The sequence below is a fragment of the Indicator indicator genome, chromosome 30 (assembly GCF_027791375.1).
Source record: "Indicator indicator isolate 239-I01 chromosome 30, UM_Iind_1.1, whole genome shotgun sequence".
Lineage (NCBI taxonomy): Eukaryota > Metazoa > Chordata > Aves > Piciformes > Indicatoridae > Indicator > Indicator indicator.
Window position 1 is genome coordinate 6,411,333 of NC_072039.1, and position 26,534 is coordinate 6,437,866.

At 44.9% G+C, this 26,534-nt stretch overlaps 2 protein-coding genes across 2 annotated transcripts; both read right to left on the reverse strand.

Annotated features, from left to right (window-relative positions):
• Window positions 1-1,089: 1,089 nt before the first annotated feature.
• Window positions 1,090-19,770, reverse strand: BLMH (bleomycin hydrolase). The gene is made up of 12 exons (XM_054394288.1): window positions 19,758-19,770; window positions 19,302-19,499; window positions 18,748-18,857; window positions 17,954-18,095; window positions 16,631-16,719; window positions 14,941-15,033; window positions 11,127-11,282; window positions 10,541-10,699; window positions 10,376-10,443; window positions 9,780-9,897; window positions 7,585-7,654; window positions 1,090-2,102 (listed from the first exon to the last, which is right to left on the reverse strand). The coding sequence occupies exons 1-12, from the start codon at window positions 19,768-19,770 to the stop codon at window positions 1,951-1,953; spliced, it is 1,368 nt and encodes a 455-aa protein (XP_054250263.1). The 3' UTR covers window positions 1,090-1,950.
• Window positions 19,771-22,181: 2,411 nt separating this feature from the next.
• Window positions 22,182-25,521, reverse strand: TMIGD1 (transmembrane and immunoglobulin domain containing 1). Its single transcript, XM_054394437.1, has 5 exons — window positions 25,443-25,521; window positions 24,156-24,434; window positions 23,412-23,690; window positions 22,465-22,568; window positions 22,182-22,214 (listed from the first exon to the last, which is right to left on the reverse strand). The coding sequence occupies exons 1-5, from the start codon at window positions 25,519-25,521 to the stop codon at window positions 22,182-22,184; spliced, it is 774 nt and encodes a 257-aa protein (XP_054250412.1).
• Between the last annotated feature and the right edge of the window lie 1,013 nt (window positions 25,522-26,534).

Below are 26,534 nucleotides of genomic sequence, written 5' to 3' on the forward strand. Positions count from 1 at the left end.
CTCACACCACCCATACTATTGTATAAACTGTACAGGGAAATATCTGGGCAAGAGCTGCAGAGATAAGCTCATGCTGGACAATACTTTAAATACTCAAATTAACAAAAACTGGCTGGGAAACCAGTTTTAATTTGTCAAACTCAATCCTCATCAGTGCTGCCACAGGCAACAAATGTTAGTTAAACTCCAGAGAAAAAGTTAACTCTCTTTGGCTGCTATTCCCATCTCATAGAGAGCATGGAGAAAAATAGAAGAGCTGCTGCAATGTCAGAAGCAGAAAGATTTTGAACGACTGAAATACTGACCTTTTGGAAGAAAAAAAAGCCCCCAAAACAACACATTAGTCATAATCCAAATATTGTGCAGAATACAGCTTCCCATGAGGCTTGGCTTTGTTTCAGAGCCACCAGGGTTCAGCACCAAGTACAAGACTGTTTAGTTGCCTTGATGCAAGTTAACAGCTTGAGGTAGGGACAGTGCATGATAGACAAAATCAAAAGGGACCTCAAAAGATCACCTGGGCCATCCCTTTGCCAAAAGGAAGGATCACCTCTAACAATGCCATTTCTGACCTCCTCTTCTGGAAGCTCTTCTTGAAGATCTCTAACAATGGAGGCACTGCACATCTTCAGGCAATCTAATCCAGTTCTTCACTAGAAAATGTCTTCTGGTCTCACTACATCTTGCTGCAGTTAGAGACCAGGACTTTTCAGTCAATTTACTGTGAGCAATGGAAACAAAACTCCCTTTAAAACACCCATTTATGAGTTCAAAGAAAGTGAAGCCTCCCCCCTTCCAATCAAGCTAGACTATGCTCTTTGTTCAGAGAGGGGAGCATCTTTGACTACTGAGAACATCAAGCCACACATTTTCATGCTATGCTCGTATTATGGCTCACTCAATTCATAGGTCCCAAATTATCTTCCCATTTCTTGAGTTATACGAGGCTCATTTAAAACAAAAAAAACCCAAAACAGTCAAAAAACCCCAAACCTAAAAACCCCAAACCCACCAAAACCCCAAAAAACCCCAACCCAAAAAACCAGCTCTATACCAGTCACTTTAGAAAGTGTTTATTCAAAAGCTTCATAGCACCATCTTGTTGGTTTTTTTTTTAAAACACCCAAATAAAATGCAGCAATTAAAATGTTGGGATTTTTTTTTTGAGCATGACACTAACTCCACCTGTGAGGATATTTATGGTTGTTCTTGCTAATAAAACTGAAAAATAGCGCTCCTGTGCACAGAGGCACAGCACTGGGCCTAGAAATGGGCTCTCCAGTCCTAGCTTAATGGAAGAATAAACCCAAGTCACACTGGAAAGCCTCAAGAAAATGGTTTTGGAAATGTTTTTTTTTTTTTCCTCCCTGCAGTTCTGCTGGAAGAGAAAATTTTTCTAGAAGTCATTTTTTTAGCTGTTTCAATTCTTATATTCCCTACTTCAGCAAAACTAAAAATGTAAAGAGATAAAATATTTGAGGGGGTTCTTTTATGGTACCAGTCAGACCATGGGACAGTTGAATTCTAAGTATCTTCATGTATTTGTTCTAATCAATCACTTAGCTGTTAATTCTAAAGGACCTTTTATGGCCATCTTTTTCTAGGGAAAACACAAGGTCAAAATAATTCCAAAACTAAGTTACTAAGCTGATTTGCATTAAAATGGAAGGTAAAATCAAACTGTCGTGGACAGCACTTGTAAGACTTTTTCGTGGTGAGTTTTCACACCCCCCTGACCCCGCCTCGGTTCCCTTTTTAGTTTTGCAGAGCCAGATTTCTTCAGGCAGGTCAGTGCAGCGCTATTTCCCAAAGATCCTTAGCTTACATTTCAAGAATTTGGACCATGCTGAGTGCTTGGTCACAATTATCATTTGGCTATGGCTTCCAACCACTGGAATTCTCTATTGCATCTACTTCTGGTTGACCGTTAAGAGGCAAAAATTCTGGAGTTCACTTGGCTAAAGCCCCCATAGGGTCCCAAGCTGGCAAAACAATTGGTTCCTGCTGCATCACTGCCAAGATGTCATCTGGTACATGCTTCTTGTCCACCACCACTTCATACACGTACTCAGAAAACCAGTCATCAGTCATGATCAGGTAACCTGGAGATGGAAACAGTTGGTTACAACACAGAACCATTACCAACCCAGTGAAGCAGCCACAGATATAAATTTCACCTATGAATGATGCATCACTACCAAGACATAGCCAAAATTCACATAGCTCAAAGCAATTAGTATCTAGGCTAACTGGGTGTCCTTCACAGGCACTGAAAGACCAAACTAGAAGCCTGCTAGGAAAAATGAGACCTAAAATACTATTTATAGTTCCTCTGTTAAAATAGGCATTGAGAGTACTCAAGTGAATTAATGTCTTATAAAAAAAAGGCATTTAAGGCAGAATGTAAAATTCTGAGTCTCTGACTTCAGAAGTTTTCAGGATTTTGTTAAGAAAGAAAATTCTCCAAGTGAACATCCAAACCATCACTGGCTTGAGAAAACTTTGCTGCTCTGGTTGTTGCAGTAAGGAGGCCAAATGTAAAATCTAAATCACACTTTAGCTCAACTAAACCATAATATTCCTCCCTGAGAATTTCAGTGAACAGCCTCTGAACTGAGGAAGGGGGTGGGGGGGAAGTCACATTTACAGTATCACAGATACTAGCAGTGAGCTACCAATGGGAAGAAGCTATCCAAGGTGAACTGACAGTGAGAGTGGCTGAGAGAAAGCAAGCATTTAGAAGACAGATGAGAAGGCTTTGTGCAATAAAGTTCCTCATGTCCTTATACAGTATCACAGCACAATCAAATGAAACAAGAAAATGGCCAAAGAATATGGACAATAAATGCATCTATCTACACCATCTTGTTTCTAAAGCAAGAGATCAGATAATTCCCATAAATTAAAAACCCTATCAATTGTAATCCGAGCTAGAAACCATTTTGGAAACACTGCCAGAGGGAGCTGCCTTGATTATTCTCTCTTCAGGATATGAGTTCTTGGGACACACAAAAACCTCTCACTCCCAAGAGCCAACAAGTAATTGCACCCTGAGAGGATAATGAACTCTGCTTCTGACATCCTGTATCTCAAAGCTTGACAGTGCTGATTAGGATCACAGTGTCTGAACAAGAAGGAAACGTCAAGCAGAACTTCAGGACATGCAAATAAACAAGGTGGCTCTTTGAGAAGGCCTCTGCCTGGTGTCACAATGAAAGCCATTATCAATTCCTTCATTAAAAGGAGACACATACTTTATACTCAGCAATATATACAGCCAAGAGCCTGCCTGAGGCAACCCTGAGCTCTGCATTGCATCCAGGCAGAAGTGGAAAAGAAACAAAACTTGATGGGTTTTCTGAGCAGGGTTTTACCTCAGGTCATTATTGATTGCTTCTACTCAAACCATTTGTATGCTAAGGCCAGAAGATGGAGAACAACCTAGAACAGCATCATCTTGTAAGAGAACACAGCACCTGAAGGTGTACAGATGAGGCTGGTCCACATTTATCTAACCTACCCAAAGGAAAACCTGAATATGCAGCACTTCAGAGCTGACAAGCTGCTGGCCAGAGAGGTCAACAGAGAATGAATGGCTTCCAAGTTACTCCATAATTTAGGATTTGGGCACCTGAGAATAAAGCCCAAGGGGTCTTGTACAAGCCACACTTCACTTAAGCTGCAACTCCTCCACAGGGAGAATAAATAACAAAGCTTTTCTGTCACAGTGTATTTATGGGATGATTTATACACAGCAGACAATGTCCACAGTTAAAGCCTTAAAATGCCTTCATGCACAAAACCCTGTATGTGACAGCCAGAAAAAGAGATTAGAAGTCAAAAGGAAGATGACTTCTAGCTGGGCATGCATCTCAAAAAAGTTCTTTTCATGCCAAAAGAAGCAGATGGACCCCTCAGATGGATGTGATAATGTGACTTAGTGTTCCCCTCTAGGGATGCACCGGGTTCAAACTCGGGTAACAACAAACTGTCTGCAGAACAAAGGAGGAAGCAGAGCAAGTGAACTTGCCTTTGTGGCTGACAAAGTGCCAGCAAAACACAGAAAGGAAATATTTGACTTGGAAGTGGCTTTTTTACCTCAAAAAACAAGCAATGTTTGTCAGCAGCTGAGGAAAACCAGATGGGATTCCAAGAAACCCTGTTAGAACAGCTATGAAATTACTAAATCCTTAGGAGAGGCAAGGCTAGGCTCTTCCCTGGGCTTCCCTGGGACAAGTGCTGCCACAAGAATTCAGTTCTGCCCACTCCACAGGGTGCGAGTGTGTAACTAACTCCATCCCATCACATCCAAACCAGGAGTCAGAGTCTTTCCAGTCCTGCACCAAGTCTGGGGAAACAGTTGTCTGGCAAGCAGGAGAGACCCCATGTCAAAACCCACCTCTACTTCCCACCACCAAGCTATCTGGCTTTTTTAATGTCTCAAGGTTAGTCTCTGGTGTTTTGTTGCAGGCTGTACCCTTCACCATCCTGTACAAGAAATAATGGAGTTGGAGCTTACTTGTATCCCCTACACCCAACTGGGCCTCAGCTGGGATGTGCCAAGTTTAACATCACTCTTGGCTGCCTCTTTACTGATGTGGATTCTGGTCCTCTGCACTGGACTTATCCAAGCACAGCTTCCCCATTCCTTAACAAGGCAGATAAGATAAAGAAGACTGCCAGCAAGAGAGCTAAGAGACTGCAAATCCTCACCCTCCTACACCAGCTAGTATTGCACACTGAAGAGTAAAAAGGCAGGGCAGGAGGATGGGGATGAAACCCTGTCATTACCTCTTCTGTTTGAGAGTGAGCTCTAAAGGCAATGTCCCACTGCCTTCAGCTCAACAGTGGGTGGCTTGGTCATAGCTAAGAAAGTCATTAAGGGATTCACCTCCCTGAGGCCTGAGAATAGGGTCAAGCTTCCTTCTGATGGGATTTTCTGCCAAGACATTTTTTCCAGGCAACTCCCTAACCAAAACAGTGAGCAAAACTTTCCAGAGACCCTGGTCTCCACCATTACAAACCAGATAAATGACAGTGACTCACCCAGAGAAGTTCACATGGATGGCATGCACACAGCACATGCCTACAAGGTATGGGCAGGGCTTATGCAAGTCACTCTAGGGTCCTACTCTAAGCAACCACCAGCTCCCCTGCAATAGCTCTAGAACTCATTGGTGAAAAGTGAATCCACAGTTGGAAAAGAGATGTCTAAAGAGAATAAGCTGCAAACCAAGCAGCAAGTTAGACCTACAAACCTGGGTTAATTTAGTGTCATTTCCACCCTGAAGCTTGAGGCACTACACTTTTCATTTCTAGTTGCTGTAGGCTTTGGATTACATGCTCAGCTCTCCACACATCAATCACAGCCCCTGCAGCTGTCAGAGCATTCACTGATGCTCCAAGCTCATTAACACCAGCACAGAACTGCAACTGTTCAGTCACAGCTCAGCAGGTACAGCTGCTACAAGCAGTGTCAGCTTTCAGTGCACTGCACTGTGCTCTGGGAGTGACAGCCAATCTCTCAGCCTTTCTCCAGTTCTATTAAATAACAACTCTGAGCCTTGGCCAAGGAGCATGGATGGCTGGGACAGTCAAAGCTGCTGACAGACACCTATTAGCTTCAGAATGTTTGGAGTAGCAACCAAAGTCCATGCTGAGTGTTGCAAAGCAAGCAGAGTAAGGGACTTCCTTCCTGGAAGCATTCCTCCAACTCTAGTAGCATACAACATCAGAGACCAAGTATCTGGAGTGTCTCAAAACAAAGTGTTCTGACACTAAAAGCACAGCCAGCCAGGCTTTTGTCCATTTTATAGTCCATTATTCATAAGGGTACTTAAAGTAATTATTAGTTTGTATTTGGAGACAAGTTTTGATGTTACTTTTAGTACTGACTTGGCTTCTTGACTTGACCCAACATTCCAAATTACATTTTACTACTGTCACATTTATGAGCCTGGAAGGCAGATCATCCACAGCTTCAGTGTTCTGTCAAGACTAAAGATTTTTATTGGAATACTTTGCTGTAAGTGTGTGCAGCTAACTCAGAACAGACAACTGAGAGACCGAGGCACCAGAACATAAATTGAGACACTGCTCCAAGGATATTCCATGGTTTGGTTAGCTGCTCATGTAGGAGATACCAAAAGCTTTTATAAGTAAGACCACATCCTAAAACTATTTCCAGAAATAGTCCGTTCCCAAAAGACAACCCAGCCATCCTGGGAAACTTCTGTCACAAACACAACATTTGGGATTAATGTGCAACAGAAGAATGTGGTCAGCAGTTGACTACTGGGCTGTGCCCTGGGACATGCTGAAGCCTGGCTTGGCACACTCATGAGCAAGCTGATGCCACAGCTGAGCCCACGTCCGGCCTGATGACAAAAACCATGGAGTTTCCCCTCCACTCCCCTCAGGAAAAGCTGACTGGTTGTAGGCCTTGGCAGAGCAAAGTGAAAATAATCTCACACCAGCAGCCCCATTGAGCCAGGGTAGTGGAGGCAGAGCTGCACCCCCAGACCAGACACGGCTCAGCTGTGGCTCACCCTCTGCCTCTGTCCACACTGCCTGCCCATGTGCCATGGCAGGCTGGCACATCCACTCTGCTACAGCCCTGCAGTGCTCACAATCCTTATGAAAGGAACAATAAATAGTGCAAGGCTGAGAGTCATCAACAGGAAAGCAAGTTCATGCAGAAAGCCTGGCATGAGTGGAACTGCACATTAGCTGTGGATTTTGTTGCTGGTGCTTCTCAAGCCAGAGAGGAATGCTGCAAGGATGTCACAGGTTTTCAGCCTGGCTTCAAAGACAACCAGAATTATTTCTTCTATTTTTTAATTTAGAGACAGGTACTGGAGCTACAACAGTTTACATGTAGCTGTTCACAGCTGGAACCAGCCATATCCTCTTCTCCTTATCTACAAAACCAGTGAGTAAAGGCTTGCAGTGGTTGACAAGCAGTGCTTTAAAGGAAAATAAACCACCTATGTTTCACACATGACTTGGGAAGTAGTATCAGCCAGAGGCCCCAAAGATGAGGCAGCTGTAGTGTACAGTCACTTTTCTCTGTTGCCAAAGAACTTTAGCACATTTTAAGCTTTTGCAGGGAAGTCTTTATTTCTCCTTTCATACTAGGAGAAAGCATTTCTGTCCAGAGCAACTCTTGAAAGTGATGCTACCTTGCTTGACACTGAAGCATTCCTTATCTTTCTCCCTTTATTAAAAGATCAGTTTACATGTCCCACTGGAATTCTTGGCATCTCAGAAGTGCTGCCATATTTCCAGATCAATACTGCCAGATACTTCAGAGTTTTGCCTCTACATTTGAACTTGGAACCACCACATCAAGTTTATCCAGTGGCATTTCCTGCTTCTCCACTCAATGCTTACATGCAATTTACTTGGATGTAAATCACATTGAAGTGAAGAATGTTTGCCTTCCAGGAACACAGTGCCACAACTCAGTGACCCACATGCTGCTTGCAGCCTTGTTCCATGCATGTCCTGGTAAAGGACAGCACATCCCCTTCCACCTCCTTACACTAACCCCAGCTGTGTTCCCATGACTATAAATCACTTTACCTTTATTACCACGGTCTTCACCCCAGGAGTTTTCCACTCTCCATTTTTCAAATGCATCTTTTTGCCCATCCTGTGACAAAACAAGCTGATGGTTATTCACTAGTAAAGGACCATTCCAGTTTATAGCACAACCCTTAATCCAGCACCAGCAAACCACAGAGCTCCACTCCCAAAAGCCTACAGGAAATGCTGAGTTTCAGACACTGGTTTCTTACTAACAGTTGGAGAAATGCAATGTTCTCAAATACCTTCCTTGCCTAAAATATGAGGAAATGTGTTTGAGAAGAGAGCCTTTAATATAAATTTAAGTTTTCTGGTGAAAATAAAAGTAAATCTGAGTTTGGACTTAACTGACTGGCAGAATTCAAGCAGCCTTCCCTGTCACCTATCAGTGACTTCATACTCAGAAGCAAGCAGTGTTCTGACTTGCACTGCCTGGAGTCTGCTCAAATCTACCAAGTATATAAAAGCACTGAAAACAGCTTCAGAGGCTGTGCCATAAAAGGAACTGTTGATTCTTTCAAACAGCCTTTCATGAGGAAACAGCAGGTCCCTTGAGGAACCAAAGTTATTCTTAAACTACTAAAATTGTTTTTCTTAATACAAAACCCAAAACCACAAACTGGAAAACACCCCACAGATCCCATGTTAATATCCAGTGGAATATTGCTGCATTGCTCCTATTCTGCCTTAAAAATAGGCCAGTCCCTAAACTGTGGCAAAGGAGGCAATTCTTGATGCTGTCAGCACCTGGGATAAGCACATTTATGTACATTAAGTTTTAAATCAAAAGTTGCTACATTTTACAACTCAGTTTATCAAAGCTCCTCTAGATTGAGTTAAGGTTTCATGTAAGACATGTTCCAACAAAGGAGAAACAACTTAGTCCATTTGGAATGTGGAAAAGCCTCTAAATGCAGAACTTGTTGCAGGATAATCTCTTTCAAGCTGTCTCTTGATTTTAGAGATCCCACCCATCAGATACTGACCTTTCACAGATCCTTCTCTTAATGAACTCTGCTCACATTTGATCAGTTCATGCAACTATACATTCAGGCAGGCAAAAGTGAGTTTGAAAATAAGGACCATAGACTGCAGCTGTCACTGAAGTGCAACCAGTGACTGGGCACAATCAACACAAACATACAGACTTCAGTCCTGACTAGACAAGGAAGTTCTGAACACTAAAACCCCATAATTTTTAGTGCCTAACTGAAAAACAATGAACAATTTCAAGGATGTGTTCATGCAACCTGATACACAAGAGAGCTCAGCATGCAGAACACAATAGGAAAGATTCTGTTGAGCTGTAAAAAAGTAACTCCAAAACTTTCTTATGACTAAGCAGTCCCAGCTCAAGTCCTCAAGCTTCAGAGCTCAAGCAAACTCAGTTATGTGCAAGCTGTTATTTTGCAAGCCAAGGTCACTTTGGACAGGAAGAGATCACTTCAAAGAGACTTTAAATAATGACTCCTCCTGGAAATAAATGGGAAACATCAACATTACAGATAACCCAGAGCTGTAAATTTTCACATGGTTCTTTTTAACTTCAGATGTGCTTTGTTATACTGCCAGGAGCAGATTCAGTTGTGGATCTACCTCAGCCTACTGTCTGCCACAGAGCTAATTTGGACACCAGTTTCCTAATTATGAGTAGGTCAGAGGGGTCACATGCCAGTGAGTTGCAGGAGGTTAAGGCTGTTGCAAAGTGCCTCCTATTGGCATTTTAACAGAAAGAGCTCCATGCTGTAAACCAACTGGACTAACCCAGGGAATTGGACAGGGTAGGAAGCACTGACAAGAGACTTCTTGCTCAGCAAGATACATCAGAAACTGCATTTAAACATGACTGTAGGTTTTCTGGTACCTTAAAAGTAGAGGCTCGCTTCCTTCTCCCTTTCTCCAATAAAGGTTTGTGGGCAGAAGGAAAGAAGTCCTTGACTAAAAGTTCTTGTAGAATTTTAGAAGCCTAAAATTCTTCCTTCCTTGTTAAATATTTATAGTTCTGAAGACTCAGACACAGAGGGAGAACAGACAACCTACAACAGACAACTTCATGTGCCAGGGTGTTATGGCACATGCTGAGCTCTACCAGAGCAGCTTACACACTGTGCATGAGCCCAGAACACACAAGCAAGCTGCCAGAATATTCAAACCCATCTGTGCAAGTATGAGAACTGGAGAAGAGACTCTACCTTCTCAGTGACAGCTGTCAGGACCATGGCATGGGTCATCAGCGAGTCTCCGAAGATTAATCGCTCTGCTTTGTTCATGTTCTTGACAGAGACACCAAACACCAGCTCATGATTAAATCTATTAAAGACACAGCAGCAACATTAAAAACGATGGATGGAGAATTCTTAGAGTGCCTCAGGGGGTCAGACTGCACTGTCCCAGGAGCCACTGCCCAGGCATACAAGTTCAACTATTTTTAGTGTCAAAAAAATTGGAAAAATGGAGCACAGGGGTTGGACCAAATGACCTTTGGAGGTCCTTCCAACCCAAACCATTCTATGATTCATTCCCTGATAAAAATTAATCCCTTTAGGAGTTGCTCTCAGCAGATGCTAGACAGTTCTAATGAATAACAACATTTAACCACTACTTGAATTGCATCTTTAAAGGATTCAGATTTTAGCTAATAAGCAGAAGCAAATTTCTGTTGCTGTTTGCATTACTTTTGGGGTTTGCAATCCAAAGTATGTACAAATTAGTTTCTTACACAGCCAAAGGCCTGTTTATGTCCTAGCCAAGTATCCCACATGGTTTTCTGTTTTCATCTTCTACTTACATATTCAGGTCATTGATTCCCAGCTTGCCATAGAAGTGCTTTGCAACATCACAGCCAAACCACACAGCCTGCAAACAGAAGGCAGAGTCATGTCTAGGCCATATCCCAGCGAGTTTCCCATTACAAGAGCTGCACCACACCAAACATGAAGGCAAACCAACCAACCTCGCCATCCTTAATAGATGTTGCAGCTAATCTCTTCAAGACATCCACAGGCTGGTTGTTGTAGAGTGTTTTCCTCCCTCCTGCCATGTTGCCCAGGTACTCCACTGTGTACAGCCTGTTGTATGGGTTCTGAGGCCGAGGATCATTCACTAGACAGATCTGACAGAAAACCAGGATGTCATAAATCAAGATGCAACTCCTAGGTGGATTTCAGAGAACTGCTTTTGTCCCAGCTGCCTGTTCCAAGCAAGTCACTCAGCTGAAATACCAGGTTTAAGGTTTTGCTTGGGTTTTGGTTTATAAAGTTCACCCCACAGCAGCTCTGGATATTATTCCTGCTCTCTGATGGCTCTCTTAGGGCATTTTACACCTGATTGGATCATTACACACTTTAACACTGCAGAATCTTCATGGAAGTGCAATATGAGCACAGCAACTGAAGGGGAGAGCACAGACAGAAAATGGGGAGAACAAACACAGGGCTACCTGTGACCCATGGGAGCAGTACTCATCCCACACAGTGCAGCTGCACTTGCAGCAGTGACTGGGCAGCAAAAAAGTCCTAGGAAGCAGCTGTCTTTCACACCTTGTCCTCCATGTTGAAGTAAGGCTTCACGTGCTCCTTGTAGAACTGGACCGGTGTCACAGGGCCATACTTGTGGTAGTTCTTGTCCTTATCCCGGAACTCCCAGCAGAAGGTCTCTGGAGGGTTGCCCAGGCAAGTACTCACTACTCTGAATACCTGCCCCAAGAAGCAAACAGCAGTGAACTTGCTGAAACATGCAGACCTACCTCTCCTACCACTGCAATGACACTGATGAATGGATTTCTCCACGTAAGAACCAACTGGTGAAATGGGATCTTAAAGGCCATCTTGAGAACATCAATAAAAGCACACAAAGGAATTATTTGCATCCAGCTCTGGAAATCTAGGTGTTTCAACAGTTTTGGGCTCCCCAGTTCAAGAGAGACAAGAGATCTGCTGGAAAGAGTTCAACAGAGAGCTACAAGGCCATGCTTTGAGGTCCCTTCCAACCTCTAACATTCTGTGATTCTGAATACAGCTGCCAAAAGCAAAAGCCAACACACTGTCCTGCCTCCCTCCAACATTTCATGAGTAATGCTGAAGCTCCTCCAACAAGAGACTTTCCCAGTGCAAGAGCAGCTTTATCAAACTGATTTTAGAAAGGCTTAAGCATTCACCATCACCTGTTCCACCAGGTAGTTTGCCCCATGCAGAGGCAAACTGGACCTTCTAACATGCATACAACAAAGCATCTAATCCCAATGTTCCCCTCTCCAAATCCCTTTTGTCCTGTAATGTTCATCTGAAATTTAAAGATGGGCCTTTGCTTCTTTTCCAGATTCTAGAGTATATCTTCTTCTCTTTTAATATATTTGACAATGTCTCAGCTCAGGGTTGAGCTGGCAGGTTATGTAATTTAAGATCCCTGCCTGCTGACTGTGACATCCTTTACATCTGGCAGCCTTCTACTGATTTTCAGCACAAAAAAAAGTTTGAGCAGATTTCAAGCCATCAGCCTCCCTGTAAGCCAGAATGTGAAACTGCACTTAATCATGACTGTACCTTCTCACAGGGCTTATCATAGGATGTGCTAACTCATAGCCTAAATAGATGACTGTCTTCAGAGATATTTAGCAGGGTCTGCCACAGGTACTCTGGGGATTCAATCACATTTAAACATTTAAAGTTTGAATCTGTTTTACTTCAGCTGACAGTGAAGCTGAAGCTTTGAGTATGAGAAGTCTTTTCCTTGCAAGGAACAGGTTACTAAGGGGAAGTCAAATCTCAGCTGCACCTTCTTCACTAGGACTCAACACCCCTGTGGTTTGTGCCAGCTTTTCTTAGCTGTCAGTCTTCACACTTTCCTCTCACTGACTTTTCACAGCAGAGAGACAGAAAACCTTTCCCAAAGCTGACTTACACCTGGAGCCAGTTTAGCTGATCTGTATGGATCCTAAGGCTCCATAAAAACTCACTTTGTGCTGACAATAAAAGGAGTGCAACATTCATGCTAAGTAACACTATTCGTGCTCAAAATACAAATAAAGGTGTTCTTGCTCCAAGCAATTTCAGAAAACAAGTGAAGAGTTTAATTATGGAGCTGAAGGGTGTGGGCTGGAGCTCTTACTGGAGGAACTCATACATTTATTTCTCAGCAAATATGTTAAAGAGCAAACAGAAATCCCTAAGCTACTATAAATATTTAATTTTGTGCAAACTGCACAAAAGGTAACATTTGCTGTGGATACACCCACATTACCTCAGATATCCCCAAGTGGTGAGAGATGAGGCCATGAAAATGAAATAAGCACAAAAGCCTAAAAGGAGAGCAGTGAGCAAGTGGGCTCCAGCCAGAGGAAAGAACATGGAGACAGAAGTCTCAAGTTAACAGAGGCAGTGGACCTTGGGAATGGCCTCCCTTAATTGTTTTGCCACCACACCCACCACAGGCCATCTTTTAGTATCTCACAAGCTTCCTCTATCAATAAATAAGCAGACATTGAATCTGAAAGGTGACTTACACAGCAACAACTAGAACCAAGATAAGGCAAAGAAATAGTGACTGGTGCTAAAACCCAAAGGGAATGAGGAGGGGTGCTGCTGATAAGGAAGAGTCTACAAAGGAGTACAGTAAAGGCAGAAAAATTCAATCACATGCACTGCACTGATTCCAACTTCTGACCTGCTGTGCACTGGTTTGATAAGAAGAATGTTTATACAGTTCTGGAGTGAATATTTAATCTTGTGCTGCAGTACATCTGCCCCATTTTTGGCTAAAGCACTGCCTCCCAGCGTGACAGAACCAAGATTCCTTATGCAAATCAAACTGCACCACAGAAACCCAAATTCTGCTTTGCCATGTACAGAAAGAGAGGCAAGGCTACATATGACCACATGGAATGAGGGGTCTCAAGCTTTTAAACCTGGTGGGCTTAATGTACACAGGACAGGTGCAACAATGGTGTTTATGGAAAGGAAATCCACTTAAGCTGCAAACAGTCATTACCACTGCAAGAGGAAACACTTAGCTCCAGAAAACTAAGCACAACCCTTTTACTGCCAGCACTTAATCAGCCTTAATGTTGGTCCCAGGATCTTTTATCAGGGGGCAAGAGGCTCTAAACAAACGAAGAGACATTTTGCAGTGAACTGTGTGTCATTGCCCTACAAATGACCATCTCTAGGAAGCTTTTGATGTCTGCTGTAAAATCCTCCAAGGGTTTTTGGGTGCACACACACTGTTTGTAAACTGCATTAATTAACTTTTGAACTAAGTTGCTGATTAGCAATATACTGGGGTAGGCTCAGAAAACAGAATTACTGCTGATCTTAAAGCAAACACTTCCTAAGAGTTTGTTTCAGTAACATAACCCAAGCAACACAACCCATTTTCTTCTTTAACCTTAAAATTAGATAAAGAGAAGCTACAGGATTTAAACATGAAGCTCAAAGATGAATTTCCAATAACCAAACCAATACATGAACCAATACCTGCATGTCAGTGCAACTGCCTGAAGCTTTACAGGAATTCCCCAATGTAGGCTCTGCCTAACACTGATCTTTGTTGGATGGCAGAAAAACTACCACAGAAACAAATCCTTTTGGCTTCTGGAGTCATCTAGTGACAGCCACTAAAAATCATTGGGTCGCTTTGCTTTTTATGTTTGAAAAAAAAAAATGAATCATTTAGGTTGGGAAAGACCTTTAAGATGAAGTCCAACCATTAATCCAGCCCTGAGGTCACCATTAAACCATGCCCCTCAGAACCACAGCTACATAAATTCACATATTTTTTTTTCTTTTTAATCCATGTATTTAAATTAAAACAGCCTGAACTTTAAAGAGTCCTTTTGGCTACTTAAGAATCAAGTATGAGGACCGCTGAATGAGAAAGATGGGTTCAGCTCACATGGTGTTCATCATGCAGAGCTCCCTTTTGTTGTTCTTTTCTGCTCTCTCGTGGGCAGTTCCTGCAACACCACTTTGTGCTGCAAGGTTTTGCACTCAAAGCTACCAGAAAAGCAATTTTTAACCTGCCTTTTTCCTGCCATGTGGCAAAGGCTGACAGACCACTACTTTGATACCTCTCAAGATACAAAATGCTGCTCTCCTACAGAAAGGGGCAGATGTCTGTAAAAGTCATAGTTCTGGAATCTATAAATTCAAGATGCATACCTGCAGGTATTAGAAGAACTCAGGAGATAAACATCAGGCCCCACTTCAAAAAATTCCCTTGAATATCTTCAAGCACAAAACATCCCTAATTAGGCAAATAACAGGCACTTGTTTTGGCTGATCCAATAGCTATAGAAAGAAATCTTATCTATTCCAGCCTTGTGTTCCAAGAAGATTCATGTCAGAGAAGTACATTTACCTCTTCTATCATTGTGTCCATTGCAGCACAGATTTCTCCTTTCATTGTTCCACTTTCCACCATGTTTCTTAGCCGCAAACAGTATTCTCTCATCTGTTTAAAGAGAAAGCAGGCTTAGTATAGGTTTTGTTCTAAGGGTGTGAAAGGTTTCAGGATTTCCTATCTGCTTGTTTCAAGCATCTATTTTACCCTTCATTGTGTGTTTTCAAAATTAAAAGAAAAGCCCTTTCAGAAGGCTTTGTTCTTAATTCTTAGACTTTGGACACGAGGAAAAATTTTGTCACAGCAAGAGTGGTCAGGCATTGGAATGTGCTGCCCAGGGAGGTGGTTAGTCACCAACCCTGGATGTGTTTAAAGGTCGTTTGGATGTGATGCTTGGGGAGATGGTTTAAAGGTAAACCTCATAGAGGTAGGGTTATGGGATGTGATGCTTGGGGAGATGGTTTAAGGCTAAACCTCATAGAGGTAGGGTATGGGACTGGGTGGTCCCGAGGGTCTTTTCCAACCTGAACATTTCTGTGTGATTCTCTTGTTAAAGACAATAATCAAGATAATGGAATGATTTAAAAGTAAACAATCCCCCCAAACCCCAGAAATTCACTAGCAGTTGCAACTCAATTACTATTTTCCAACCATTGATCTGAAGCTTACAGCCATGAGCTTTTTTGGGTCTCATGGTTTCCATAATTGATGCTGCAACATCCACACACATCACCACCACCCCTGTGACTCAGAGAACAGCCTGTCTTCATTCTGTAACATTTATTTTGCAATTCTAATGCATAATTGATCTCCTGGTTGATAAAAAGACTGGAGCATTTCCCCACTGCATGCAGAACTGCAGTAAGAGCAGCATGTGCTTCCCATTACTGTCACCATCCATAAGGCCTGGAGCAGTGAGTGGGGCTCCCTCAAGACCAGCTGGTTTGCAGTGTTCAAGACTAGAATAACATTCACACCATTTGTTATGCCTAAGCTCATCTCAGCTCCTGTTTTGCATTTTTTATGCGGATTTCAGCAGGCAATTTTCCCTGAATATGCAGCACATGAAGCAGAAAAAAACATAATCAAAGCCCACCGTAAAAAAAGCTTTAATTGCCTTTCTATTTAGCTACCTACAGTAGCATCTCCCCAGATCAATTCATTGCTGAAACTCAGGGAGCAAGCTTGCACCTTCCTTCAGACAAAGCTGCACAATTCTATACTGGAAGATGTTTAAGACTCAATGGTTTGAAAATTAGAAAATGTTTGGGTTTTTTTCATCTTTTCCACAAATTTGGCAGTCATCTGTAGAACTCTTGGCATAATGGTAGATGAAATGGTAGAATGACATCTAGATGACAGCCAGCTAGATGCCAAGTGCCTGTTTTGCAGAAGTACTTCATCAGCCACACATCAAGAATTCACTTTTTTGAAATCTGAGGCTTAGGAACAATTGCTGCTGAAACCATCTAGGGTACTATCAAGCTACTGAAGCCTGGCAGTGGCCATCTTCCATAAACACACCTTCATGGTCCATGCCTCAAGATTAACATCAGGCTTTGCTGAGACTTTAGGCTGCCTTTTGAATAAAAGTTGCTGAGATGCACTTAATACTTTAGTCAATAAAGAGATTAAGGTGGCTAGGAACACTTGGAGCAGGTTAATTTCCATCCTCTTCCCTTAATTACATCACCTCAATCAATTTTACCTTATGATTCAAGATCTCATTCATCCTTCTGGTAGCCTCTGTGGTATGAGACTCTGGGAAGTATTTCTTGGGGACAACACCATACTTCTCTAGAAGAGTAGTAAAACTCTGGGTTAATAATTGTCTTTTCCACACAGCAGATACTTCTGCTTAAAAGCCTAAAAGTAAAATATAACTGGAGTTTGTGCAGAGATTATAAGGGAAAGTCTTTTCTTTAAAACTTGCAGGTGTTCAAAGTCTACATTTTAATTTGTGACTGAATCTTGACCTCTGATCTGCATCCCACAGGCAGTCCCAACGAGTGGGATCCCTGAACTGCTCAGAATCTTTTAATTCAACACATAAAAGTTCTAAACCAATTAGTGCTAAGAAGTCCTTTCCCCCCTTAAAAAAAAAAATTACTTGAAAATTTAGCTCCTGAAATATCTTTTAAACCAGGACTCTTCTGACTTATTCCATGTATTTGATCTGAGGTGATGTGAGCAACTTCCCAGTTTCCTTTCCTCCTCAACATTTATAAACAACAGTAGCAGCTCAATTGCTTCCTACATTGCAGCACCAAAGATCACACCCTACAAGGCTGTGGATGTAACAGCAGCATCCAAAGTCATCTCTGCCCTGATTAAATATTTATAACAATTAGATGGGTAAAAAAAATCTAACCTCCAGGCTTCATAGAAACAAATCCCTTTTGTGATTCTAAACTTCTGTGATTGGCTTGTTGATTCACAAAGGTGTCACATTGTTTCACAATACAAACAGAAGCAAATTCTAGTGTAATTCAGACGTGGAGGAGCTCTCCTTAATCAGAGTAAGCAAGATCCCACTGAAGCTGGACATTTGCAGGACCAGCATTGCCACATTCCACATCACTTCCCTCTCACTGCTCTTTATACTATCTTTCTTCAGGCTGCAACTCTTAAGTAGCTCTGCTTCTGCCCTGTAGACACACCCTGGCCTAGCTACACTTGCTTCCTTACCATGTGCCCTAAAATAAATGCATACAGGGATATAAATAAACTGTGGGGAGTTGTTGACTGAGGTAAACCTCCTTACTAAATGGGAAGTCTGGAATACCTAATTGCTTCTGTTGATCTTCTGAGCTTCTATCATCAGCAGCAATATGCAAATATGTAGATCCCAGACAAGATTTAAGCCAGTATTTATAAATTGGCATAAAAAAGGGTTTTGGTTAAAAAAAAAGTAGTGGCATTCCCCATAGCAAGCTCCCAGGTCTCAAATTCAATTTCTTCTTTTGTTTCATTTCTCATCTCTTAACCCAACAGGCAATTTCAGGAGGCTCCTAGCAAGCAATTCTCTTACCAATAATGTTAACCAACATATCCCACTGTCCACCATCGTTTGTGGGGTTGGAGAGCAGGAACTGGACCAGCCTGCCTTCCACAGGCTCCTTTTTCTGAGCTGTTTCCACAAAGGCATTTAAGAAGTAATAACAACGTTCAACCTGGAATGGACAGGCAGGAAACAGAGGTTTTAAGTGTGACATTGTGCATTCATTCATTCTTGAGTGTTCAGTTCTTCAGAAGTCCTAAGTGGATGAAGAGGCCTTCTGCTCATCCACTGAAGTCCTCATTTCCCCTCTAGCATTCCAGGACTTACCCTATAAACATATTTCTGTCACAAACCACATATTTGGGAGCGAGTTAGCACAGTGCTTAAGGGTAGGGGAACAGGAAATGTGCAACAGAAGTTATGCAATGAACCCTGGCCCAAACTAGCACTAGAGTTGCTCTATTTCCCTTAGTGGAAAACAGCAAGCAGCAGCTCACTGATCAGTCACAAGCAGGACTGAAAGCTCAAGAGAAAGTGACAGTCAAGTTCCTCTGGGCCTCCTACAAGTGATGATTGAGGTATGCACAACACCTGAAAGAAGGCTTTTTTACTACTCCAAAACAGTAACATCTTCACAACCTTTACCACCTGAAAGTTCCACTTTTCTTGATTCTTATTTAAAATATGCATCTAAAGAACTTTCAGTTTCTTCTCATGGATGTTTTCCACCTGGGTTGCTAAGGTGACCCTGCCTAAAAGAAATTCTGTCCCAATACTAATAACTAATTGCATAAGCTGTCCCAAAACAACCTGTACCACTGTACCTTATCCCAGAAGAAGAGATAGGACTGGCTGAATTCAAACTCTTCAATGTTGTATTTCTTCATGAAAGGAAGACGCATTGCATTGAGACAGGAGAAGATCCAACATCTCCCTGAGAGATCAAAGTGCCAAGAATGAAACTGGAATGTCTGCACTCAAGAGCTGTGCAACATTTAGCTTTTCTTATTTAAATACAAGACTGATGACACAGTTCTGCCTCAAGCCTTTGGCCCGCTGTGCTGGCTGGGATAGTAAAGCACCAAAAAGCTGCTAAGGAGTTTACAAATCTTTTACTGCAAATGCAGGTGTCTCAACTGCTTTTATCTCAGAGTGCACAGCAGGGAGAGCAGGCAAGTACTGCAAGTCCACAGGCTTGTTATTAAATCAAGAGGATGCTGCAGGCATTCAATTTTGCTGCAAAGCCCAGCAGAAGGAGTTCAGAGGCAGGAGTGCAGGCAGCATTACATCATGCCCTCCCCAAATGCAAGAGCCACCGAGGAAGCGCAGTCCTCCATACCGACCCGCACCATTGGCTGGCAGCCAGAAAGCCCCTTACCGGAGTTCTTCTGGTTGGTGACGGGCTTGCCCTCGGCGGGCACGGCATGCTGGAATACCTGCACCGTGTCCTGCACGACCTGCCGCTGCAGGCACACCTCCAGCGGGTCGTTGCACGTCGCCACGTTCTGGGCCAGCAGGAACTGCGGCTCGGCCCGCAGGCGCCGGGTGAAGGCGACGGCCTTCTCCATGCTCAGCCCTAGGGGACAACGGGCACCGTCACCACCGGCCCTACAGCACCCCCCTCCGGTAATCCCCTCCCTCAGCACCCGGTACCGCGATAACCGCCCCCCCCCCCCCCCCCATTCTCGGCCCACTGCGCAGGTAACAGGGTATGTCTTCCCCCTCCCCTCCGGCAATCCCGTAGCCCCTCAGCCCATTATTGCGGTAATCGCCCCACACACACACACACTTCACAGACAGCCCCCACTAGTACCGGCTAGGGCCCGCCCTTCACCATGGGCATTCATGGTAGCGGCTGTGCGAGCTCCCGGCACGGAAACCGCTGCTCAACAGCCTGGCCCCCCACAGGTCGCGCGCCCAGGCGGAAGCGGCTCTTATAGCCCCGGCACCGGAAGCAGGAAGCGGGGCCGCGCGTACCGGTCCGGGGCTGGGGGGGGGAAGAGCACGGCGCGGGGGCGGGAGGTGGACGGCGCCCCACGAGGGACAAGCTTGCGGCGGTTGCGCTGCTGCGCGGGGGCTCCGACCCCTCATACAGCCAGTTCCAGAATGTTCGGTGGCGGCGCCTGAGGTGGCATGTGGTGGCCCCCAGTGGCTCCGAGATGCTGGCGGTGCTGGCGGCTGCGTGTGGCTCAGGTCCAGTTCTGCGGCTCTGAGCAGCCATGACTTAGAGCAGCTCTGGGGAGAAAGACTTGGGGATGAAAGCTGCGGATGAGCTGGCACCGTGCGCTCACGGCCCAACCCCAGCCGTGTCCTGGGCTGATCCCCAGCAGCGTGGGCAGCAGCTGGACAGGGGATTCTGCCCCTCTGCTCCTCCCTGCTGAGACTGCACCTGCAGTGCTGGACCTGCTGGAGTGGGGCCAGAGGAGGCCACAACAATGATGGGAAGGCTGGAAACCCTCTGCTGTGAGGACAGGCTGAGAGAGTTGGGGTTGTTCAGCCTAGAGGAGGCTTCAAGGAGACCTTGTGTGTCTTTCAGTACTTCGAGGGGCTGGCAAGAAAGATGGGAAAATATTTTTAGCAGGGCCTGTTGTGACAGGACAAAGGGTGATGGTCTTAGTTTAGAGAGGAGATTCAGACTTGATGTCAGGGAGACATTTTTTATGCTGAGGGTGATGAAACACTGGCCCAAGTTGCCCTGAGAGATGGTAGATGCCCCATCCCTGGGAAACACTCCAGGTCAGGTTGTCCAGGGCTCTTAGCAGCCTGCTCTAGTAGAAGATGGCCCTGCTGACTGCAGGGGGTTGGACTACGTGGCTGTTAAAGGCTCCTTCCCACCCAAACCGATCTATGACTCCATGATTCATGCTCCCTCAGAGCTGCTCCAGCCCTGGGCAAAGGAGGCTCCACTGGAGGCTCCCCATCCCACTGCTTGCAGTGTCACCCCCTCTCTGCACCTAACAGGAGGGTTTGAAATGGGCCTTGGCAGCAGGCAGTGTCAAGGCTGGGTGCCTGGGAGCATGAGCTGGCAGTGGCAGTGAATGGTGATGGCTCGTCCTGAGCACTGACAAATGCTGGCCAAGGAGACACTGTGGGTGGTGCTGCAGAGGCTTCCTGTTGAGTAACAGCCCTGCTCCTTCAAGAACAGTATTTGTCCATCACAGACTCAAATTGATTTACAGCACATTGTGTTTATTGATGGTATTACTAACATACCATTCTAAAACATGATGAGGCCTTAAAAGCTTGCCAGGACCTTGAGAAAAATGCTTGAGTGGCGTATTTGTTGGGAGGAGGGATGGAGAGAGGTCTTCCTGCCATCATGGTGCTGGAGCATTCATGTTGCCCTGAGGTCTGTTCTTAGCTAAGGGAGATGGGAGGTGCAATGGTAGTGCAAAGTGCCAGGCAGCTTTGACTCTGGCTAGCAGAAGCTGAGAAGTCTACAGGATTACTGGGAAAGGTCAGCAAGTTGGGTGGCTACCACCCCTAACACCCTGTGGAATGGCGCTGTAGAACAAGGCCAAGAAAGCAGCTGCCAGCTCCACACCACACTTAATTTGCAGTCATCAACATTACAATCTGTGGCAACCCAGTATGGATTCCTCTGTGGATCAGTCCAGTGCCCACATGTCTGACTGCACGTGCATGCCTTGTAGGCATAAGTGTAGAGGGTGAGATCTGGCAACAGCCCAGGCAGCTCCCCCCCAGCCCAGGAGTGCTCTAAGCAGTAAGTCAGACTGAACAGACACGAAGAACCATTTGTATTTTGAAAAGACTGCATCAACTTGACCCAAAATTCTTGTTTCAGTGCTTTATCTCAGCATCTCACTCAAGGGCTTAGTTTAGAAACAATGTTTTCTGACTGTGCACAGGAACCTTGTGGTCTTTACCTGCAGCAAAATGGAAAGAAATGAAAAATCACCTAGTAGATTAAATAAAATGTGATTTGAATTCACCTAGGCTGCATTCAGCCCCAGAAAGCTTTCAGCAGGCTGGGGATACACCCTTGGTTTGTTCCCTGATGCCTCCATGCAGGCATAGCCAGGACCCTGGGATAGCCAGGGCCAGGGCAGGGGTCAAGCTCTACTCCCATGGACACCTCTCCATGGTGGGGCCAAGGTGCAGCCTCATGACAGCCAGAATCAGAGCTTGGTAACTCAGTCTGGTGGGGTTGGGCATGCTAAGTACTGTTTTGTTTCCCATTTCTGCCAAGGCTTAAAGACAGAGGTTAGTTTGGAAGCTGCATGAATAAGCAAATTACTTACAGAGCTGTTTCACTTGACCTTTTGAAGCACTGAAAATGAAGAAAAAAAAAATCTTACTATCTTTGGTATTCCCTAGCCATAGGGGTATTTTTTTTTTTTTTACATCTCTTGCAAGTGGGTAATGCCTTCACCTTAGAATATCTAATATTTGATGTATTTAGTGTAATTCTAAAGCAAGAGGTAGTTTGTAGAAGTTCTGTAACGGAGGCAAGCAACATTGCAAAGTAGGTAGAAAAGGTAAAGATAGCCCAGAGCACTGCAGCAAAAAGCTTTCCATACCTTAAAAATTTTATCTCTTCGAGCCACAACTGCAAAGAGTATTGTGAGTGTAACCACCACAGCAGCAGCAATAACAGCCTCCGTGGGAAAAGCAGGCCTTTTGTCTGTTCAGAGAGAGGAGATTGAGGGTGTGAGAGATGAGTACAGTCATATAAAAGAGAATGTTTCACAGGACTGTGGAAGGACATATTTCTTTTCCCCATGGCTTGTCACTGCTGATTTAACTGTGCTCTCTCTGCTGTCTGCAGGCTGCCTCTGTGTGTTAGTCCCCTGGAGAGAAGGGAGCCAAGCCTGTATTTTAGTGAACTGGAGGAAGAATTGAAACGTTGGTCCCTGAAGGCGATCCCCAAGGCAACTCTTATGCATGGAAATAAGGGAGCATCACTGACACAGGTAACATTGCTTTCGCCTCTGTTCTAAGAGTGCAGAAATGAGAGGGGTCTGGGCAGTGGATGGCAAATGGGTGCCCAATGGGTACAGCATCACCTGTCTGAGACCTGAGTGTCCAACCCCAGCAAGGCTTCTGCCTCCCTGTTGTGCATAGAGCTGCAGTCTATTCTGGAGGACAACTTCTCCTGCCTTAAGCAGCTCTTTTGGCACTAGACAGAGTACTATAGTTGGAGTAAGAGGCTTCAGGTGAGAACTAAGGTGCTTTAAACCACACTTCAATGTGCCCTGCCAGTGTGGGAAGTGAGGCAGGGAGATGAGTGAGGCCACATTTGCCAAATGCATTTGAATAACAGATAGAGCAGGAAAGGCTCTTCCTGGTGCTGTGGTCCTAGGCACAGGTGCAAGGAGAGCTCTGTGCTGTTATTGTGCCCTCAGAAGTTAAGGTGGGTAGCATACCACACTCCACGTACACTTCCTAATACAAATGGGTTGCTATCATTGTAGAAGAGAATGGAGAGCTATTTGTAAAGCTTATCATTTGGCAGCAGCTTTGTTACCTTCCACTATCAGGTGGAAATCCTTTCTCCTGTTTCCCATAGAAGATTCCACCATACAGGTGTAGGTCCCATTGTCAGACTTCTGTACGTTCTGGATAGTGAGCTCAGTGACCTCGCTGGTCTGGTACAGCTGGTACCGATCCTGCTGCAGGATCAGGGTGGTGTTGTCCTTATACCAAGCTCCTTGGACTTGAGGGTTGGCTTTGGTATTGCAGCTCATGGTAACATCTTTGTTTTCTTCAATTTGGAAGGACTCTTCTCCACCCAGATGGGGAGCAACTGTTCACAGCAATGCAGTTCAAGAGGTCATTAGTAATGCTGCTCACTCTTTAACACAACTCAGCCCTTGTTCAGTGGTGTAACTCATCCCAGTTGTGCAGCCTTTCCTGATCCCCAGGAATTAGCAGGGCAATCAGTGGCAGTCACTCCCATAACTCCTCTGCCCTGACTTGTATCCTTGGCACGGAATCTAGGTGGAGGCAAGGACATATCCACAACATCTTCTTATTAAGGACCCACCCACTCCTATAAAAGAGGCATGAGATGAGGCCATAAGCACCACTGCAAAGGGAGTGTCTTATCACGTGAGCTATCTCCTCCTAAACACATTTTTTTCTTGCTGAAGACAGTGGAAACGGGTGCAAAACACCCTGCCTTCAACTAATGCCCAGACACTGAAGTGCTCAGCCCATGAGTTCATCCCACCCCAGCCACTCTGCACTGATATCCACCACTGCAACTCACAGAGGACATTCAGGACCACCGACACCTGGACAGACTTGTCCCGTGCCAGCCTGCACGAGAAGGTGACTCCGTTGTCGGACTCAGTGACTGGGGATATGCAGATGTTGCTGATGTTCACTTTATTCCCGTCTCTGAGATCCACCTGCCCATCTCCTCGGTACCAGAGCAGCTCCTCAGCCTGGCTGCTGTTCTGTACTAGACAGGAGAGGGAGACAGCAGGGGCAAGAAATGTAGACAGGGCAAAGTCGGCAGCGTGGTTATTTACAGACAGTTCCAAACCTGCAAAAGAAGGAGAACAAAGGCCCTAAGCATCCCAAGTTGTAGCCTTCCCACAAAAACTTCCCTGCTAGCTCCTCAAGGTTCTTGGCCTTGGAGGACAAACTGAGAGTTCCAGGCTCCAGTCTGAGAGTTATTTTCAGGTGGGACTTCAGTTTTTGAGGCAAAAGGTTGTTTCCATCACAATGCTTCCTTCAGTTATTTAAAATAAAAGTCAGGCTTGCAACAGACTGCAAGAATGGCAAAGCTTGCCCAAGGAAAAAGGTCTGAAACCCAGCAGTGACCATGTAACACACGGAGCAAAAGATCATCCTCATCCTGCCAGTCTTGCTCACCCTCTTGCTGCCAGTCACCACTGCAGCATACCTGTGCCCTCTGGTTTTGTGCCCACTGTTTGATACCCTGTTTTTGGCTGGAACTGAATGTGCTTGAGAATATCAATTAGTTAATTAGCTCCACAGCGGTATCCCGGCCAGTCTGAGTCTGGCTGCTGCTGCTGGAGTTGCACTTTGTGTAACACTCAAACTTCAGGTCAAAGTAAACAACCAACCAGTATGAGAAATAAACATTTGTAATGGGTGGAAGCTCTCGCTCCTGTGGCCTGTGTCATAGATTCATGAACTAAAAGTACAGCTCAGAATATAAAGGCAATGAAGTCCTGTGAATATAAACAAGTCCAAAGCTCCCTGTCTCTTCCCTGCTCTTCCCAGGTGGCCAAAGCTATCACACTTTTCATTGCTTAGAGCAGGTTTGAAAATGGTGACCTTGTCATCCCTGTGCAGCTGCTGCAGTAACGCTGGAAAATGCTGAAACTTCCCCATCCCTCTGCTCTACTACTCTTAAACTCAGAGACCAGTCTGCAGACAATCCTCTGGGGATGATCTCCCAAAGATCTGAAAGCTGGGATGCTGGTGTGGCACAATCACCCAGGGCACTGCCCAACCCTGGACAGTTTCACATCAGCAGGATGGGGCTTGGACAAAGCCACAATGGATTTTTTCCATTGCTTACCTGTGGCTACACCTGCCAAAAAGCAAACAGCAAGGACAGGCACTTGGTAGGGGACTGCAAGGCTGCTTCTCTGCACCATCTCGGAGGAGACCAGCTGGTGTCTGTTGGGAAGAGGGTCACAGCGTCGCTGCCTCTGCTTGGGGCTTGCAGGGGGTTAATTGCTTGCCCTGGCAGACAGGGCCAGGGTCACTAGGGAATAAACTGAGGTGATTCGTGTCAGGGACTTTTCCACTTCAGAGCAGAGCCAAAGGGATTTTACATTTCTAATCTCTGCTGCATGAGTTCTTTGTCCCCAGTCACCTGTCTGTCAGGGGAACCTGTCTCGGGGTTGTAGGGCACAGGACTTACCTTGGGAAGAGTCTCTGGAGAGGCTGCTTCTGCTAAGAAATGCACAGCTCTTTGCCTTCTTTATTTATAAGGTCTGAATTTTAATATTTTATGGTAGCTTAGTAAGAAGTGAGTCCATAAAACGGGTTCAAGGCCTCGTTCAATTCCTGTATTTCTGAGCTCCCAGAACACTGAAGAAAAGTATTTGCTGGGCTCTGCTGGCTCTTTTATGAGACTTGCTGAGGCAATGAGTAACTAATGGGAGTTCCTGCATCAGCTATCAAGACCTGCAGCCAAAAGAACACTTTTACCTCTCAGCTTTCTGGGTGTTTATGATACTGTCTCAAGCTGTAAGAAGTTTATTCTAGGTTGTCCCAGAGGAGCAGTAGTCCCTTCCTGCTAAAATCTCTTCACTATGTTCTCCTTTGACTGGAAAATGAGAAAATGCCCTGATTCAGACTTTGAACTTCTTGTTGGCACTGGAGAGAGCAAAGACTGTCCTGCTCACTGGTGTGTACCCCCAGGGTGCTCCTGTGGTTAGCTCAGCTCTGGGCACTCTGTGAGGCAGAGGGAGTGTCCCCCCAGTGCTGGGACAGCTGAGGGCATGGGCTGTGTGTCTGCAGGGGGCACAGCTGGATTTGCCTCTTTATACTTTAGCAGGATGATGCTGAACGTGGTTCAAATGATGGGCTCCTGGCAGCCTCCAGATTGTGTTCTCACTGCTGTCAGTGTCCCTGCAGGCACAGGACATGTCACTAATCAGGA